At 45.7% G+C, this 19,144-nt stretch overlaps 1 protein-coding gene across 1 annotated transcript in view; it reads left to right on the forward strand.

Moving 5' to 3' along the window:
• The first annotated feature begins 2,963 nt into the window (after positions 1–2,963).
• Positions 2,964–19,144, forward strand: part of PAMR1 (peptidase domain containing associated with muscle regeneration 1) — an 80,636-nt gene continuing 64,455 nt past the window's right edge. Inside the window, exon 1 of the mRNA XM_005890905.3 lies at positions 2,964–3,282. Coding sequence (XP_005890967.1) covers positions 3,210–3,282 — 73 coding nt within the window. The 5' untranslated portion in view covers positions 2,964–3,209. The remainder of the gene's footprint in view (positions 3,283–19,144) is intronic.

The raw sequence follows: 19,144 nt of genomic DNA on the forward strand, positions 1-19,144 counted from the left end.
GACCCTGTGCTAAGGGCCTTATGTACATAATCTCATTAAATTCTCCAAATAGTCCACAAAGTAGCTTTGGTTATTATTTTCATTTTACAGATGAGACAGTTGAGATTCAGAGAGTTGGTGGTGAATGGAGGATTTGACCGCTAGGTTCTTGCTCCCAGTCTTTTGGCTGCGGTGGGCCCCAGAAGCAGGGGTGGGTTTTAGGGATTTCCCCAAGTGGAGTCCCTTTGGCAGCGCTCCTGCACTCCTAGGCTGTCCTGAGTCCCAGGACTCTGCCTTCCCCAAGTTCCTCCCACAGTTTTCCCTTCAACTTCCATGGCTTGCTCCTCGCTCCAGGCTGTTCTCTCTAGCCAGGCCTTGGCCTCCTCCATCCCCTGTTCTGGACACCAGAAAGGCTTTTCTTCTAGGACTTTGCTTTAGGCCCCACACCTTCTGCTCCTAAACAGTCAGAGTCTTCCATTAACTATGGAATAAAATCCAAGCACCATGACTACATGCTTTCTCTTTACCTTCTGTCTCCAAACTGTACAGAGTGTTTATCCTCTTGAGTTGGCTTTTGTTCTGAGATATGTGTGTGTGTGTGTTTGTATCAGTCAGTTCAGTTGCTCAGTCGTGTCTGACTCTTTGCGACCCCATGGACCACAGCACGCCAGGCTTCCTTGTCCATCACCAACTCCTGGAGCTTACTCAAACTTATGTCCACCCTGTTGGTGATGCCATCCAGCCATCTCATCCTCTGGCATCCCCTTCTCCTCCCGCCTTCAATCTTTCCCAGCATCAGGGTCTTTTCCAATGAGATTATATATATGTGTGTGTGTGTGTATAATCTCAAAACTGTTTAAAAGTCATTTTAATATTTATTTATTTTATTTATTTGACTGCACGAGGTCTTAGTTGTGGCATGTGGGATCTCTAGTTGTGGGCATTTGAACTCTTAGTTGAAGCTAGTTCCCTGACCAGGGATCAAGCCCAGGCCCCCTGCCTTGAAAGCTTGGAGTCTTAGCCACTGGGCCACCAGGGAAGTCCCTAAAATTCATTTTTTAAAAATTTATTTATTTTTAGTTGGAGCATAATTGCTTTATAATATTGTGTTGGTTTCTGCTATACATCAGCCTGAATCAGCCATAGGGATACATATGTCCCCTCCCTCTTGAACCGCCCTCCCACCTCCCACCTGATCCCAACCCTCTAGGTTGTCACAGAGCATTGGGTTTGAGCTCCCTGCATCATATAGCAAATTCCGACCAGCCATCTATTTTACATATGGAATTGTATATGTTTCAAAGCTACTTGCTCTATTTGACCCACCCTCTCCTTCACTGTGTTCATAAGTCTGTTTTGTATGTCTCCATTCAGTTCAGTTCAGTTCAGTTGCTCAGTCGTGTCCAACTCCTTGCAACCCCATGAATCGCAGCGTGCCAGGCCTCCCTGTCCATCACCAACTCCCAAAGTTTACTCAAACTCATGTCCATCGAGTCGGTGATGCCATCCAGCCATCTCATCCTCTGTCATCCCCTTCTCCTCCTGCCTCCAATCCCTCCCAGCATCAGGGTCTTCATCATGTCTTCATTACTGCCTTGCAAATAGGTCATCAGCACCATCTTTCTAGATTCCATATATATATGTGTGTGCGTGTGTGTGTGTCTAAAATTCATTTTAATGGTTTACATTGCCATGGATCCTTTGAAGGAAGGATAATTAAAGGATAAAAGGATAAAGTATCCTTTAATTAAACATGTAAATAGTCATTTATTTCCCAGTGGCACTAGATGAACTCAGCCCTTTTTCTTAGAAAGACCTTCCCACTCCCTCCATAGATTGAGATCCTGCCTCTCTCAGGTCCCAGCTCAAGCTTCCCCAGTTCTGGGAAGCCTCCCAGTGCTCTAGGCCCGAATGATCACTCCTCCCAACCTCGGTTCTTCATCTGACCTCACAAACTGAGATCAAGCACGACCTGAAACTCCAGTGCTTCTCTGAGTTAGACCTGGGTGTCAGTCCTACTCTGACAGTTCCAGCCAAGTGACCTTGAACAAGTCATTTCATCTCTGAGTGTTGGTTTCAGCATCCATACTACGGGGACAGTGCCATCTACTGTACACGGTGACTATAATGGCTAAATAAAACACTGCATACACAGAATTTTAAGAAGCAGTGTGCCTGCTGTCTGGGATTGTAGCTTCTGGAGGCAAGCTGCTTGGGTTCAAGCCTGGCTCTGCCATTTACTTGGATGAGCTATTGAATTCTCATGCCCCAGTATTTCTCTCTGTAAGACTGAGATGACAGATGTATTATGAGGAATAAATGAGTTGATACATGTATGGTACTCAGTTGCCTGGCACAGAGAAATTGATCAAGAATGTCAGCTGTTATCTTGTAACACATCCTTCCTCTTCCCGTCAACATCTCATTTGCTATCTCCATACCTAGACTGAATGCCCTCACTACCGGGACAGTGCCTGTGTGTTCTTTTATCCCTGAGCCCAGTACCCTGCCTGGCATGTGGGCAGGAGCTCTTTAAGCTGCTGAACTCACCATAACGGGTACTGTGGGACCATGCAGAATACCCCCAGCAGCCTATAGAGGCAAAGGATAAGGTTTGCAGACTGTGAGCGCTGGGAGCAAACGCTGGGCAGGAAGGAGACTGGGGATACAGGTGGAGGGGGGAGGCGGGTTGACCGCTTTTCTCCCCCCATCTCCAGCTCACCCCCTCCCCCAAGGCCAGGCGTTTAATCTGGCGGGCTCAGTGTGTGCAGTCAAGGCACCCACTAGACCTCCCATCCGGGCTGGAGGTGGGGGTGGGGCTTCAGACCTCACCTGCGGTGGGGGGACAGGGGGCGCAGCCCCGGCTACCTCCGCCCCCATTCAGGGTCCTGCTGGCTTCTCCCCTGCCCTCACCGCCTCGGGGAGCCCAGCCGGACCTGGGCGGGCCTCCGTGCCCCGCAGCTTCCTTTCCAGCCACAGCCCGGGGCCTCCCCTCGTGGCCACACCTCCCCGGGCTCCGCAAGGGTTAAGGCGGCCGCGGAGAGGAGAGGTTTGGGCTGACGTCGCGCCGGCTGAAGGTGGTTCCCCTCGGATGAGGATGGGAGAGCCTGGCGAGCTGAAACCCGAGCTCCCGCTCAGCTGGGGCTTGGGAGGTCCGCGTAGGAGCCGCCTGCCCGCCGGCCTCCCTCGGTCCCTCCCCAGCAGTCACTCCGGGCACCGCCGCGGGAACGATGGAGCTGGGCTGGTGGCCGCAGCTGGGGCTTGCTTTCCTGCAGCTCCTTCTCATCTCGTCCTTGCCAAGAGGTACTGTGGGTCGCATTCAGGACCCCCCAGGAGGGGACTTTTGTCTCCTGGGGTTAGTTAGGGGGCAGGAGCGAGGTGTCCCAAGAGAGGGTGCTGTGTGTCTGTGGGTGGTGGTGGTGAGCTTTCTTCTAGTGGGAATCTTGGGGGTTTGGCTGGTGGTGCTGAAGTGTCCCTCTTTCTAAGAACGTGACACCGTTTTTCTGCCATCGCAACTTGCGGGACTGAACTCCCTCAGGAAACGTACCAGCTTCAGTTTTATGTGCCTTTTTTTTTTTTTTCTTAAGCTTTTTAAAGCACAAAATTATCGCCGGGGTTCTACTCAGGCTCAGGTGCCCCCTCTGACATGCAAAAGCCAAATCTCTACCTGGAAAAAGCCCCCTCCCAGGTGAGCTGGGAGGAAAGAGGTGAATAAGAGCAGGGCTTACAGCGAGGGTATTTGTCCTGAGCATCTGGTTGAGGAAATCTCACACCACAACCGTTCAGAACAGATTCCCAGCAAGGGAGAGGTGCTCACTCAGCATATATACACTTCCTTTCCGATAAGGATGAGAAAGAAGAAGAAAAAGCCAGGGTGAAGAGTGCAAGTTGATTTTGGGGATGCGCAGAGTTTATTTAGAAAGAGCTGTGGCTTCTGTGTTTTTCACATGTCATTTTCTGAGCCACAAACCCCACGTCAGATAGGCTTCTAGGGCAAGTGAGGTTGAAACAAGACCCAGACAGAGCTCTTGGGAGCCTCTTGACCCAGCAGAAGCAAGGGGAGAGCAGGCTTGTCCTGTGACTGCTGCTGGGCAAGCAGGGAAGGAGGACTTCTTAGGAGCATCTGTCCCTCTATGGCTAGAGAGGCCAGGTGTCAGGAGGCAAGGTGAGGCCTCAAGAGGTAAGATGCACAGGTGATAAAATAGGGCAGCTTTGTGAAGGAGCAGGGAGTGCGTAAGCCTTTGCTACTCCCCTCTGTGGGGGTTACCTGACACCTGTGCTGGTGACCTGACACCTTTGCTTTACTTAAGAAGTGGGTGCTTCGTTGCTGCATGGAGCTGGCAAGTGCCCAACAATGAAACAGAGGAAGTTGGGTGGTGAGGGTGTAGAAAGCCATCAGCTACTGTAGAAGGGAAGCCGGACCTTGGCACATGTCGCTTCATGGTGAACAAAAACCGAGATACATGAAAAGCACCCCCGCCCACTTTAGTCAATACTTTCCATCTACCTGCCAGCCCCAAGTGAAATCTTCCTTGGTGATTTACTCTCAAGCTGAAGAGTGTTTCATTTGAATTTTGCCTTATTGGTGTCTGGAACAGCCCAATAACGTAGGGAGAAGGAGCCCGGGAGGGTGGAGTCTGATAATCCTTTAACCCAGCCTCTTGCCTGGGGTTTAGTTGGTGGCTTTTCCTTGAGACGTGTCCCTGTTCCACCTCTGCCTTTTGGAGCCGACCTTCCAGGGCACGGTGGCCCAAGCCCAGCTCCAGAGGAGCCGGCTTCCTCCTATAGTGCCAGGGCTCCCACGTGTAGTTTTCTTGTCCCCGCATCTCTTTTTCTAACGTGGCAGGTGAGATGGCTGAAACCCATAAAAGCTGAAAACTAAAGCTCAGCTGCCCCTTTTTCCTTGCCCAGGATCTGAAAAACCCGTTTATCCCTGACCTGAGAATCTCTTATACCTTTTACTCAGAAAAGAAAGCTGACTCTGGTAAAGAATCGCCTGCCAATGCAGGAGACAGGGGTTCAGTCCTTGGGTGGGGGAGATCCTCTGGAGAAGGAAATGGCAACCCAGTCCGGTAGTCTTGCCTGGTGAATTCCATGGACAGAGGAGCCTGGCGGGCTACAGTCTATGGGGTCATAAAGAGTCAGACGCAACTTAGAGACCAAAACAAAACCAACAACAACAAAAAAGCCAAACAGAAAAGAAGAGCTTCAGGGAATGTGCATGGCGTCTGGGCAGCCAAGCTGCTGACTGAGCTGGAGAGCAAGGCTATTTCATTGTCTGTCAAACATTCACGTTTAAAGGGAGCACAGAGGGATGGAGTGGAGAAGGAAAATATTTCAAGTTGTGAGCGAGTGAGTCCACTCCCTGCTGGAATTCTGAATCTGGCCCCCGTCAAGGAAAGCTTAGCAGCATATTTCCTCTAATTACTTTTCTAAAAAGAGCATTTGATGAGATGTAAACATCCACTGGGATGGCACGGCAGACGGTTGTTGCTCATCGACTCGGGACACGTGTCTGAGGATGAGAATCCAAACATCAGGCCAAGTGATAACCCAACACAAACAGCATGTGAGGGGAGAAACCCAATTCCACTGACTTCACCAAACAGCAGTCGCTCTGCCAGCAGGATCCAGCCTAAAAGGAACAACTCATTGAAAAGATGTGACTCTGGGGAATGAAGCTTTCACATGAATAACTTCACAAGTGTTGCTTCCAACAGACATTAGCTGGTGGGGAGCGAGCATCCAGGCAACCGGGGAGGATAATTTGAAGCCCAGATATGCAGTGGGCAGGAGCAACAGTGGAGAGAGGGAATGTGGAAAGAAAGCAAGGGGGAAGGAGTGGCAAGAAAAATTAGATGTTGGTTTATAATGGGATGTGTTAGCAAATTCCAAGGAAAGAGCTATGAAAATTGGGCCTTCTTGGCAGAGCTAGATTTTTGTGGGGACTATGAAGAGGGTTTTCTCTTGATATATACTCTGAGAATTCCTAGCTTTTCCAACAGGGAAATAATTTGATGGTGGGATCATGGGTTTCAGGAGCTAGGAGTGACTGGAGAGATCATTTAGTCAGAGTACCTCAAAAGGCAGAGAGCAAGGGGAGTAAACCTCTAAGCATTTATGATGGGCTCAGTGCTTAAACCGAAGCAGGGTAGGTGCTGTTATTTCCCAGATGGGGTTTAGAGAGGGTCTGTGACCTATTCAAAGATACATTAGGCACGGTTCCTGGAAAAGTGAAACATTTGATATAGCAATTCCACCTCTGGGAATAGACACAAAATAAATGAAAGCGGAAACTCCAGCAAATATTCATACACCCGTGTCCACTGCAGCGCTATTGCCAGCAGCCAAAAGGGAGAAACAACCCACGTATGGGTAAACAGAATGTGGGTCTATACACACAACGGAATACTATTCAGCCTTAAAAAGGAGTGAAGTTCTGATTAAAATTACAACGTGGATGAGCCTTGAAAACATGATGTGAAAGAAGCCAGACACAAAAAGATAAATACTGTATGATTCCATTTATGTGAGGTGCCTAGAGGAGTCAAATTCATAAAGGCAGAAAGTAGAACAATGGTTACCAGGGGCTGGAGGAGAAGGGATTGGAGACTTAGTGTTTAATGGGCTTAGAGTGTCAGTGATCTGATGATACATTCTGGAGATGTATAGCAGTGATGGTTACACAGGCCATTGGACTGTACACTTAAAGGTGATCAAAATGGTAAATCTGTGTTATTTACATTCTGCTGCAGAAATGATTCCCAGGTGGCGCTAGTGGTAAAGAACCCACCTGCCAATGCAGGAGATACAAACAGATGCAGGTTCAGTCCCTGGGCCTGGAAGATCCCCTGGAGAAGGAAATGGCAACCCACTCCAGTATTCTTGCCTGGTGAATCCCATGGACAGAGGAGCCTGGCAGGCTACCGTCCATGGGGTCTCAAAGAGTTGGACATGACTGAAGTGACTTAGCAGTACAGCAACATGATAAAAAGAAAACACAAGAAGGTTAGTGGAGCCTGGGGTGAGCCCAGACTGTCAGATTCCTGAGCTCAAGCTCACCTGGTACCCGGCTGAGAAACTCACACAGCTAACAGCCTCCTACAGTGATGCGCATGTAATCGCGGCATGGTCTCAGGACACACGTGGCAGGAGAGGGTCCTTGCTCTCTCCCATGTGGGTGGTGCTGTTGTTGTGTTGTGGGGTGACTCTAGCAAAGAGGGAGACTATAGCATGGAAGGGCTGGCAGCCTTTGGGTAAAGGTCTGCAGAAGTATTCAGCAGGGTATAGTGCTTGAAAGGTTTTGAACCTGAATGCTTTGAGGTGGGCTGGGTCCTCTGTCTGGTCTGACACCCCACTTCTCAGTTCACAGGTGTCTTACCTGCTAGTCCCTGCTTGTATTTGCCTTATTGATCTCTGTTCTTGGGAGGGATGGGGGAGAAATGGGATGTGAAAGAGAGAAAGTGGAAAGCTGGGTGCTGAATGGGGAGAGGTACAAGTGAGCATTTTGCAGCGGACAGGAACATAAATGTATTTTCACTTGTGTGTGTTGTGGAACACAATCTCACCTCTATGACCACCAGTAAAATGTTTTATGAATGCCCTTGAGGGTGAGCTGTTGGTTGAAGTTGAGGGTGAGGTTGGGTGTTATATTTGGGTCAGTAAGCTGGGGACAAAGCACCTTTGGATCCAGAGGCAGAGATGACCTGGAGCATGTAAGTCCCTTAGAAATATCCAGAAGCCTTAGGGAGGGCTTTGGAATGCTACTGGCAGGGACTGTGGTTTTGACTTAAATTTATCTGCATCTGGGTTACCCTGGCTAGACAGCATCGGCTGAGATTATGGCGTCTCATGGTGTCTGGAGGACCTAATGATTGGCCTTAAGTCAGAAAATTATTTCCATCTGCCCTCCTAGGGGTGGCCGATCCCGATGCAAGAGAAAACCTCTCTACCTGCCTTTTCTGAGCCTAGTTCTAGAAGCTGCAATTGATTTGGGGGGAAGGGTGCACATTTCAGTAGTAAATGAGGGAAAGTGATACCCTGCTCCTCCCCTCATGTAGGAAGACCTGTCACCCCCACTTTGTGGATATTTGAAAGTCACAAGAGCCCAGATCCCTCTCATTTTATTTTAAAGGGGAGGGAAAACCAGTGTTTATATTTTCTAATTCCTGAATTCCAGGGCAGAAGACCCCGAGGCCAGCTGGAGCTTTGAAAGCTACCAGATCAGTGGCAGAAAGTTATCAGATTTCAAGCCTGGTCTGTGTTTAAGGAGTTCTGTTTGACAATCATCCCAAGATCTGGGCCAAAGCATTAGGTTTATAATGGAGAGAAAGAAGCAAAATGCAGGAAAAGTCAAACTCCATATCTATGAACAAAACCACTCAGGGAAGGTAGAGAATTAGAGTTGGCTGGAGATATTTCTCTTAACCAATGGGACTTTCTACTACTCACCGCCCAGTGCTGTTCCTTTCGTTGTTCTCGGTTGCTATTTGTGATACAGACACAGAGCCTGTGTGGGTTGAGAGTGGAGTAAGGAGGGCTGCACATCAGATATTTCACCTGTAATGGTGGAAACACCACTGGTGGAAGCCTCATACCTAAGGGACCAGATCCCAAATAATCTACTGGTATTTGTGGTAAATACCAGGCATTCTTCTATATATTTTACATGTATTCATTTAATCCTCACAACATACCTAGAAGGTAAGTAGTTATTATCCCTAGTTTACATACTGAGAGGGAGGCACAGTACTTGCCCAGGTCGCAGAGCTGGACATCAGTGTTTTGAACCCAGTCTGACCCCATAATGCATGTACCGAAGCAATAACACTGCTATAGTCAGTAGTGGTATAGAAGATCTACCAACTATGGTAGATCTTCTGTCTGTATTTTGGCCAAAACATAAGGAATCACAGTATTAGTAAAAAGTCCTGGTTATCCTGTGGATATTCCAAGAGCTGATATTCCCCGGCCCCTGAGTCAGCAAGGTCACATGCTCACCACTGTGGAGGCCGAATGGATGTAAGTGACGAGGGAGAGACCTCAGCAGTCCCCGTGGGACCACGTGGAACCCAAGAGGAGCCATTTTCTAGAGGAAACAGGAATGTTAAGCAGATCACAAATCCCACTCATTTCTGGGTAGCTGTCCACAGGCACATGCATCTCATTATGATTAGACATGGGAAGTGAGAATTTCTTTGTCTCATGGTCAAATTTTATAATCAAAATCACGTTTCTGTTTGTGGAGTGACAGAGTTAAGGATGAGACGTGCTTCATGCCTGGCCCTGAGACCGTGGAGCACTAGTCTTTTATGGATTTATTCTGTCAAGATCGTCAATGTGTAAATTCTTAGGTGATGGAACAGGAGAGTAGCAGGCCTGGCCTGAATAAGGGGAGGCATTTTTCTTTCTTCTTTTTTTGGCATAACACAGCTGATGGATATTGCAGGGGATGGAGATGCAGCCTCCCTCCATTAATACTGAGATGGATTTTAACCAGTTCATTCCAACCTTGAATGAGGATCTGCTGTCTTTTGAGTCTTTTGTCGAGTGGTTAAGAGAGCCCAAATGAAGACACATGTTTCTGTCACCCTTCTGCCTCTGGAGTTGGGGACATGCCTTTATCCCTGCAGCGTAGGCATCTTTATCACTGCCCTCTCCGAGACTCTGGCTGTTTCAGGGGGCTGAGTTAGCGGTTTGGCAGCGAGTGTCGGTAAGTAGAAGTCTGGTCAGTTGGTTTGGTGATTGGAAAACCAGGGCTGCTGCTGCCAGAACAGAGTGAGGAACACGTTCAGGCAACTTTAGCTCATGGGGAGGTGCAGCAAGTGTCCTCATAAGCTGAATTTATGATTGGTTAAAATAAATTTCCATCTAGCTTAGTGGAAAACCACTGGGTGGAGGAGGGATGTTGGCCTGGTTTGCTTCAAATCAAATCATTTGAAAACTCTGGCGAACTGAAGTGTCAGTTTTTCAAACCCAGTTCTGTGCCCATTTACATCATAGGATTCCTTTGAAGATGATCAGTTAATCCCCTATATCGTGCGACCCCACTTTGGAAGTCAGTGGTGATGGTGGAGAACATCTAGGAAGCCCAGGACAAGTTGCCTGAGCTTAGCTTCTAGCTGGTAGCATCTATTCCCATGTTTTAATATACTACTTCCTCACCTGGGATGCAAGCAGAAGGGAGGGCTTGGCTGGTATAAAGAATCTTTATTGCCTTACTTCTTGTTTGGCTTTCTGCCTCCCACTGGGTGGTTGACTGCCTGCTTCTAAGTGATGTTCAGCCTCCTTTCTCTGCAAACCTGGCTCCCCTGGCCAATTCACTGGTGGAACAGAACAAGTGAATATTCAAGTCTTCATGGAAATGAGATACAAACTGTAAGACACAAAAAGCAAAATATATTTAGCAGTAATGGACCCAACTGGGGCTTCCCTTGTGGCTCAGTGGTATAGAATCCACCTGCCAATGCAGGAGACTCAAGTTTGATCCCTGGGTCAGGAAGATCTCCTGGAGGAGGAAATGGCAACCCACTTCAGTATTCTTTCCTGGGAAATCCCATGGACAGAGGAGCCTGGCAGGCTACAGGTCTTGGGGTCGCAAAGAGTCAGACACGATTGAGTGGCTAAACAACAACAGAAGTGGACCCAATGGATTCCCTGTAAAATAGACTCCAAAAGGTCATAGCAGGAGCCATTTCTAACAGCAGTCTTTGTCACAAATAACCTGACCCTGGAAATCACATATGCCTGATATGTCTGCATTCATATATTTATTCAACAAACTATCTAGAGATAGCAGGATGAATGAGACCAGTCCTTTTCCTAAAGACACTTGTAATCTGTTGAGAGAGGTCATGGTCTAGCCTGGTGTTTTCCAAAGTAGGTTTCATGAGATACTAATATTAAAGGATATTCAGCAGAAATAATAAAACCTAGGATGTCATGGTAAAATAAGTTTGGGGAATGTGGGAATTAACTTGGTACAAAGAATATTATAGGCTCAGCAAAGCCCTACAATAAAGCAAGCTATTACTAGCATTTAAAAGGTTGTTCAGCTGCAGAACCTCTTTTCATGTCAGACCTTATACCATCAGTGGATTTGGCACTCTATGGAACACAGTTTTTTTCAGGTCTCTTGTCCATAATGGATAAAACATTGAAGAATATCTCTCTCACCATTATGGAGGACAAGGGAAGAAGGGAATTTGAAAATCTATAAAATTGGAGCGTCTCTTCGGCCTTCTGCTGAGAGACAGGCAGGAAGTCTGTCGTCTGCTCACTTCACACTTGCTGAGTCGTTGAAAGAACCGTCGGGGTGATCCCGGCCCTGTTGTTGTGATAAAAGTCCTCACCAGCATCGACCTGCGTAGTTCACCAAGAAAGCTTATTCTTGACCTACAAGGTGCTCACAGTAATGTGATTGCCCTGGGATCATTGGGTGGAATGAGGTGTGACTCTGATTAAGGTGCACGTGGTGATGTGACAGTCCCAGGGAGTGGTAAGAGCTGTGACTTGACTTCCCCACTTAGGTTGTAACCTTGGTGACAGTTACACTGTCCCCACCTCAAAAATGAGGAGAATATTCGAGCATCCTTCTAGCTCCTGGGAACACTGAGTTCAAGATCCAAGTCCATTCATTAACCTCCCCCCATCTCAACACACATGTTGCTTTGTCTCCAATCTTTTCTTATTTACCCTTCTGTCTGCTAGTTTGGGTATAGCTCAGGCACCATGATCCTGATTTTTACAACCCGGAAGCGGTCTGGGCTGTTTACACTGGTGCTGTATCCCATAGAGACAGCACGTGAGTTTGAGCTGTTCATCAACCCCTTGTTTGCTGTTTCTGGGAACAGCTTTATTCCTCCCTTTCCTAAATATTGTTCTTGTTGGCATGCAACACAGTTTCTCCCTTAGCCCTCCCATTGCCTGCCTCCTGTCTCTGCCCAGACTTGTTTCAGATTGGATGATTACAGTGGCAATGGATAAGGAATGAAGCAGCTCTTCCTTTTAAGGGTTTTCTGCCCAACCCATAACCTTCTCAGCAAAGATTTAGCTCTTCCTGGCCATTGTATGTATTTCGTTTTTGCTGCTGATATCTTAGTATGGATGTGTTCAAGTTTGAATATACATGCACACAGAAAAATAAAAGTATAGGTATGGTTGTTATTGTTCAGTTGCTCAGTTGTGTCTGACTCTTTGTGACCCCATGGACTGCAGCACACCAGGCTTCCCTGTCCTTCACTGTCTCCTGGAGCTTGCTCAAACTCATGTCCATTGAGTCGATGATGCCATCCAACCATCTTATCATCTGTCGTCCCCTTCTCCTCCTGCCTTCAATCTTTCCCAGCATCAGGATCTTTTCCAGTGTGTCAGCTCTGAGCATCAGGTGGCCAAAGTATTGGAGCTTCAGCTTCAGCATCAGTCTTTCTGATGAATATTCAGGATTGATTTCCTTTAGGAAATAGATATAGTTATATATACACTTATGTGTGTATATGGATGGATATGTATAAACATGGGGTGTAGAGTATTATGGTTTAAAACATGGGCCAGAGTTTGAATCCTGCCTCCATCATTTGTGGCTCTTTTCTTGAAAAATTACTTAACCTCTTTCATGTGGCCTTACCACCTTCCAACCTGTACACTGAGAATAATAGTGTCTTTATTTGAGTTTGAGAAGGGAATGGCGACCCACTTCGGTATTCCTGCCTGGAGAATTCCATGGACAGAGGAACCTGGGGGGCTGCAGTCCATGGCTTTGCAAAGAGTTGGACATGACTGAGCGACTAACACACACACATGAGATAACCTATTTACTTTTAAATTATTATTGGGATATAGTTGATTTATTATTTTTTTTTCATTTTCATTTGGAGTATAATTGCTTTACAATGTCATGTTGGTTTCTGCTCTATAACAGCATGAATCGCTATATGTGTACTTATGCCCTGTCCCTCTTGAGCCTCCCTTCACCTTCCCCATCCCATCCCTCTAGGTAATCACAGAGCACTGAGCTGAGCTCCCTGTGCTATATAGCAGGCTCTGGAATAGCACTGAGCCATAAAAAGGAATAAATTGAGTCATTTGTAATGATGTGGATGAACCTAGAGTCTGTCATACAGAGTGAAGTGAAGTTAGAAAGAGAAAACCAAGTACAGTTGATTTATAATGTGTTAGCTTCAGGTGGACAGCAAAATGAATCTGCTACACATGTACACATATCCACTCTTTTTTAGATTCTTTCCCCATATAGGCCATTACAGAGTGTTGACTAGAGTTCCCTGTGATATAGAGAAGGTCCTTTTTAGTTATCCATTTTATATATAGTAGTGTCTATGTGTCAATCCCAATCTTTGATTTATCCCTCCCTTCCAATTTACCCTCCCTCCTCCTTACCCTTTAGTGACCATAAGTTTATTTTCTACATCTGTAATTCTATTTTGTAGATCAATTCATTTGTCACCTTGTTCTTAGTTTCTACATATAAGTGATATCATATGGTATTTGTCTTTCTCTATCTGGCTTACTTCATTCAGTGTGACAATATCTCGGTGGTCCAGTGGTTAAGACTGAGCTTTCACTGTAGGGGGTGAGGGTTCGATCCCTGGTTGGGGAACTAAGATCCTGCATGCCACATGGCATGGCCAAAAAAAAAAAAAAAAGAGAGAGAGCCTATTCAGTATAATGCTTTGCAAAAAGGAGTACTCAGGAAATTAAAGTCATCTTCTGCTCTTCTCTTTTCTAGTATTTTTCCCACTAGCACAGAAGGAATTAAGAAAGAGAAGTATTGGGTATTCTGTCTTTAGTAGGCTGGAATTTACATGGTCCTTTTCAGGCTCACTTCATCTTGGTGCACAGTCCTATCCTAGTCATCTGTCACCTGTGACTCTGTGTCAGAAAAAAAAATCTAAAGATTCACCGTATGTTTATTTCTCTGAGACTTGCTTTCTCCCCTTGCTTTTATCATGCATCTGCCTTCCAACCTTAGGGTGAAATGCCTTCCACATGCCTAAGTTTGTCCATGTGCTGGATTCTTGCAGGGATTTGAGGGGCTGGAGTCTTGCAGAGTGGGGGATTCTGGGTCAGTGATGTTGTCTCCCAAACATGAGATGGTGCCCATGGCCACCTGTTGTGATTCAAGGGTAGAGCCAGCCAGGAATCCTCAGGCCAAAAGAAGTTCCCCTTCATCTTGTTCAAGCTTGTAGAGCTGGGGGAGGCAGCTATAATGAGGACTAGCCTGCATGAAGCTGCTGCCAGCTTAGGGCTTAGTGAACCATAGGACATACCATTATAAACGCATCACCCTCGTTCAGCCTGACATCGGCTCTTGGCCATCTGCTTTTGCTTGGCATCAGTGAACCTGAACGTGAACACAGTAACACTGACTCTGGAGGCTCCTGGCAAAGGGATAGATGTGGTTGACCAAGGCCCCCATAGAGCCCTGGCAGACTCTGGCTCAGAAAGAAGGTTTTAAACATGTGGAGGATTGGGGAACAGGTGGGATTGTTTGTAGAATTCTTATGTCTGAGGAAATCCAGATTAGATTTTTAGGGTAAGCATAAGTGTTATTGTTTTATTAAGGAAATATCTTTTCTTGTATTACTTTTAAAAATATTTATATATTTTTGTCTGTGTCGTGCAGCTTGTGGGATCTTAGTTACCTGACCAGGGATTGAACCTGCACCTTCTGCAGTGAATGCTCAGAGTCCTAACCACTGGACTGTCAGGGAATTCCCAAGTTTTATTGTTTCTTAATTTATACATTCTAATGCTTTGCTTGAATAATATTTGCTGGGTTCTATGGCCAGGAACTTTTAGGTGCATTATTAAAAAATTTTTAGTAGCCAATGCTAATTAAAAAAATAAGATCTATTCAGCTCATATTGCAGTGTTGGAAATAACCCAGAAGCAGCTGTCTTTCTGTGCGAGGGATTTCTAGCACAGTTGTTGAGGATAATGGCAACTTGGGGCCCTTCCCAGATGCTCAAGTTTGGGCTTCATTCCCTTTGGCTATAGATGCAGAATTTCTATTCCTAGAAGAGAAGCAGCAGGAGGTGAGGTATGTCCTATTTAAATAGGTGTCTGAAGAGGAGGTTTTAGAGAGAAGAGATTAGGAAATCTAAAAGCAAGGGGGAGGAACTCAGAATGCCATGATAGAAACAAGAACAGACTGCTTGAAATGCCATGTATGTGTGGGCCTCTGAGGGAGACAGTTACTCACCCGTCTTGTTCCCCTAGCCATCTGTATCTTAGCCACACATGTGATGGCTTTAAAAAATTTTTTTTTGGAATATAGTTGTTGATTTACAACCTGAAACTAACACAATATTGTAAATCAACTATACTTCATTAGAGTATATTAGAATGTACAGCAAAGTGAGTCAGATACATATATATATATATATATATACACACACACATTCTTTTTCAGATTCTTTTCCCATATAGGTTATTACAGAATTCTGAGTAGAGTTCTTTGTGCTGTACAGTAAGTCCTTGTTAACTATCTGTTTTATATATAGTAGTGTGTATACATTAAGCCCAGTCTCCTAATTTATCACTTCCCCCCATGTTTCCCCTTTGGTAACCATAGATTTGATTTCCAGGTCTGGGAGTCTGTTTCTGTTCTGTAAGAAAACTTCATTTGTATCATTTTTTATTAGATTCAACATATAAGTGATATGTATTTTTTCTTTCTCTGTCTGACTTTCTTCACTTAGTGTAAAAATTTCTAGGTCCGTCCATATTGCTGCAAATGGCATTATTTCATTCTTTTTTATGGCTGAGTAATATTGAAATTAAAAGACGCTTACTCCTTGGAAGGAAAGTTATGGCCAACCTAGATAGCATGTTCAAAAGCAGAGACATTACTTTGCCAACAAAGGTTCGTCTAGTCAAGGCTATGGTTTTTCCTGTGGTCATGTACGAATGTGAGAGTTGGACTGTGAAGAAGGCTGAGCGCCAAAGAATTGATGCTTTTGAACTGTGGTGTTGGAGAAGACTCTTGAGAGTCCCTTGGCCTGCAAGGAGATCCAACCAGTCCATTCTGAAGGAGATCAGCCCTGGGATTTCTTTGGAAGGAATGATGCTAAAGCTGAAACTCCAGTACTTTGGCCACTTCATGCAAAGAGTTGACTCATTGGAAAAGACTCTGATGCTGGGAGGGATTGGGGGCAGGAGGAGAAGGGGACGACAGAGGATGAGACGGCTGGATGGCATCACTGACTCAATGGACGTGAGTCTGAGTGAACTCCGGGAGTTGGTGATGGACAGGGAGGCCTGGCGTGCTGCGATTCATGGGGTTGCAAAGAGTCGGACACGACTGAGTGACTGAACTGAACTGAATATTCCAACATGTATATGCACCGTATCTTCTTTATCTGTTGATGTGTTTTAATTCTACAGAGAATAATGGTAATGTCTCAACAAACATGGAATTTTTCTTCCAAAGCACTTTATGCTCATTGCCTCTTTAACTGCAGTGACATTAACAACCCCATCAGGCTACATCCATTCTCTTGAGATTCGGGGAAAATGCCACAGCAAGATGTCTTGTTTGTGATTGTCCAGCAGCATAAATGAGAGGCAGATTCAGTATTAAAATTTGAGTAATCTGATTCCCAAGTGTGTTCACTTCACCAGTGATGCATTCTTGATCTATAAAGTCAAAGTTGTGAACTGTCAAGAATCAAAGTATTGTGTTGAAAAGAATAAGACTTTGGCCCTAGAAAGAGCTGGCTTTTTCACCTGAAAGCTTGCCACCTAGGACAGTTTATTTACCATTCTGTTCCTGAGTGTCCTCATCTGTTAAATGAAGAAAATGATACTTACTTTGAAGGGTGGCTCTGAGGATTCAGTGAACTGGTTTCTTTCAAAGGCTTGGATACGTTCTTGTGGGGGCTGGGACCCAGGGAGAGGGGACAATGAATGAGACATGACAGAGTGGAGCAGTGTGCTTAATAAAGGATGAAGAGGGGAAGAAAGTGACAAATTGATTTTTGCTTCCCTTTCCTCCCCAATGTACTAAGGCCTGCAAACTAGATTTCTAGGGAGTCTGTTAAAAGACTTATCACTCCTGATACCCAAAGGGGATGATGAACGTGTTGACTTTCCAGCTATCATTATCTTATTACCAAGAGGAGCTATGAGAAGGGGAAGACCAAGGTCAACTGAGGGTAGGAATCCAGCCAGGCTGGGACTGAGAGTCACTGGTGGTGGGAGGGTTTTCAAAGTCACAGGAGATATTGAGTCATCAAGAGCCCTAGTAACCATTCCATCGCCCCTGACTCACAGCATTTCCATCTGGGATTTGCCTGGCATCTGTCATCAGCCCCATGGAGTGGGCGGTCAGACCTTCAGGTGGTTAGGAATGTGCTGTGTTAGAAATCAATAGGGGGAGTTCAGAGAGCCTGAGAGGAGGTGGGGGAGTGAGTGGGGATGAGAGGGCAGCCCAAGCTGCCTAAGTGTAGGACTATGATTCCTACATCTTTTTTTTTTTCCCCTTCTGGTCTTAGGTTTATAATGTGAAGGACAGCAAAACACTCAGTAGAGATTTTCATTAAATGTGGTTAGAGGGGAGGGCTGTGGGGTTTTTAAGTGGAGACAAAGGCATATTCTAACATCAAAGAGGAATAAGCCCTTGATGAAAGCCCCTTTCTTTGCCACCTTCTGGGGTGGCCTCAGCCTGGGCCTTTGGTCTGACAACCAACATCATATATGGAACAGGCCAACTCACATTTTCATCAAGAAGTCTCTGACTTTTTTCAGATTCGCCTGAACAGTTACTGTGTCAGCTTACTTCCTTGAAACCTGGTGTTGAAAGTGTGCTACTCAGAGATGATGCTGTGGGGACTCCATTGCCCCTTCTGCCCTTCTGTGGAGTTAAGCCCTGGTTGTTTGAGGGATTAAGTGTTCTCCGTCTTGTCAGCAGGAGAAATATATCAGTGTTGGAGAGCCTTAACGCTAGCTGCCAGGCTGTGAAAATAATGCCGAAGGCCCTGAGGACAGCCAGCTTCTCTCACTCATTCATTCATCTTTTTCACCACATCTATAAAAACTGAACCTGGGCTTCTCTGGTGGCTCAGTGGTAAATAATCCGCCTGTCAATGCTGGAGACATGGGTTCAATCCCTAATCTGGAAAGATCCCACACGCTGTGGAGCATCTAAGCCCGTGCTTTACGACTACTGAACCTATTCCCTAGAGCCCGGGGGCCGCAACTACTGAAGCCCTCGTGCCCCAGAGCCCATGCTGCAATGAGAGACTGCCGCAGTGAGAAGCCGTGCACGGCAACTGGGGAGTGGCCCCTGCTCACCGCAAGGAGAGAAGAGCCTGAGCAGCAACGAAGATCCAGCGCAACCAAAAATAAGTAAATAAATAAAATTTAAAATAAGCAAAAGCAGAACCTGTGCCAGTCAGTTGGCACTGCCTTGGTGTTTGCATGAATAAAACAGAACTGAGAGGTTAAGTGTCTTGTGTTTTCCAGCGTGAATTCAGGAAAAAGCAGAGCTGGACCATTATAAGTGAAATCTCCACTCATGGGGGCTGCCCCTGAGGAAGGGCTTGGGCAAAGCCTGTGATACCAAAGTATTGAGTCAGCCAAAAAATTTGTTTATGTTTTTCCGTAAAATTTTATGAACTTTTGGCCAACCCAATACTCTGCAACTCTCTTGATATTTGTTTACCCTGATTTACGAAAAAAAAAAAAAAGAGGAAAGAGAAGCACTTGTCCACACAAAATAATGATGCAGCAATTTAAAATCACTTCTCAGGACTACTCAAGGTCAAGAGAAGATGTTCATGACTGAAGTAAAGAAATAAAGCAGTTTCTAAAGAAAACCAAAAATATAATAGGTTACCAGTTTTGAGAGGTTAAGAAGACTGTACACATCTTTTAGCGTCTATGTGTGAATGTATATGTTAATTAAAAGATGACAATTGAATGGTAAGTTATTTCTGAATACTTTTTCTTTATGTATAATTTTATTTTTTGATGCTTTCACAAGAAATCTTTTCTATTAAAGTATAGGGTCTTTTATGGGTTTCTCTGGTGGCTCAGATGGTAAAGAATCTGCCTGCAATGCATCCCTGGGTCAAGAAGACCCTCTTGGAGAAGGGAATGGCAAACCACTCCAGTATTCTTGCCTATAGAATTCCATGGAGAGACG

Source organism: Bos mutus, chromosome 15, assembly GCF_027580195.1.
Source record: "Bos mutus isolate GX-2022 chromosome 15, NWIPB_WYAK_1.1, whole genome shotgun sequence".
In the NCBI taxonomy this organism is placed as follows: Eukaryota; Metazoa; Chordata; class Mammalia; order Artiodactyla; family Bovidae; genus Bos; species Bos mutus.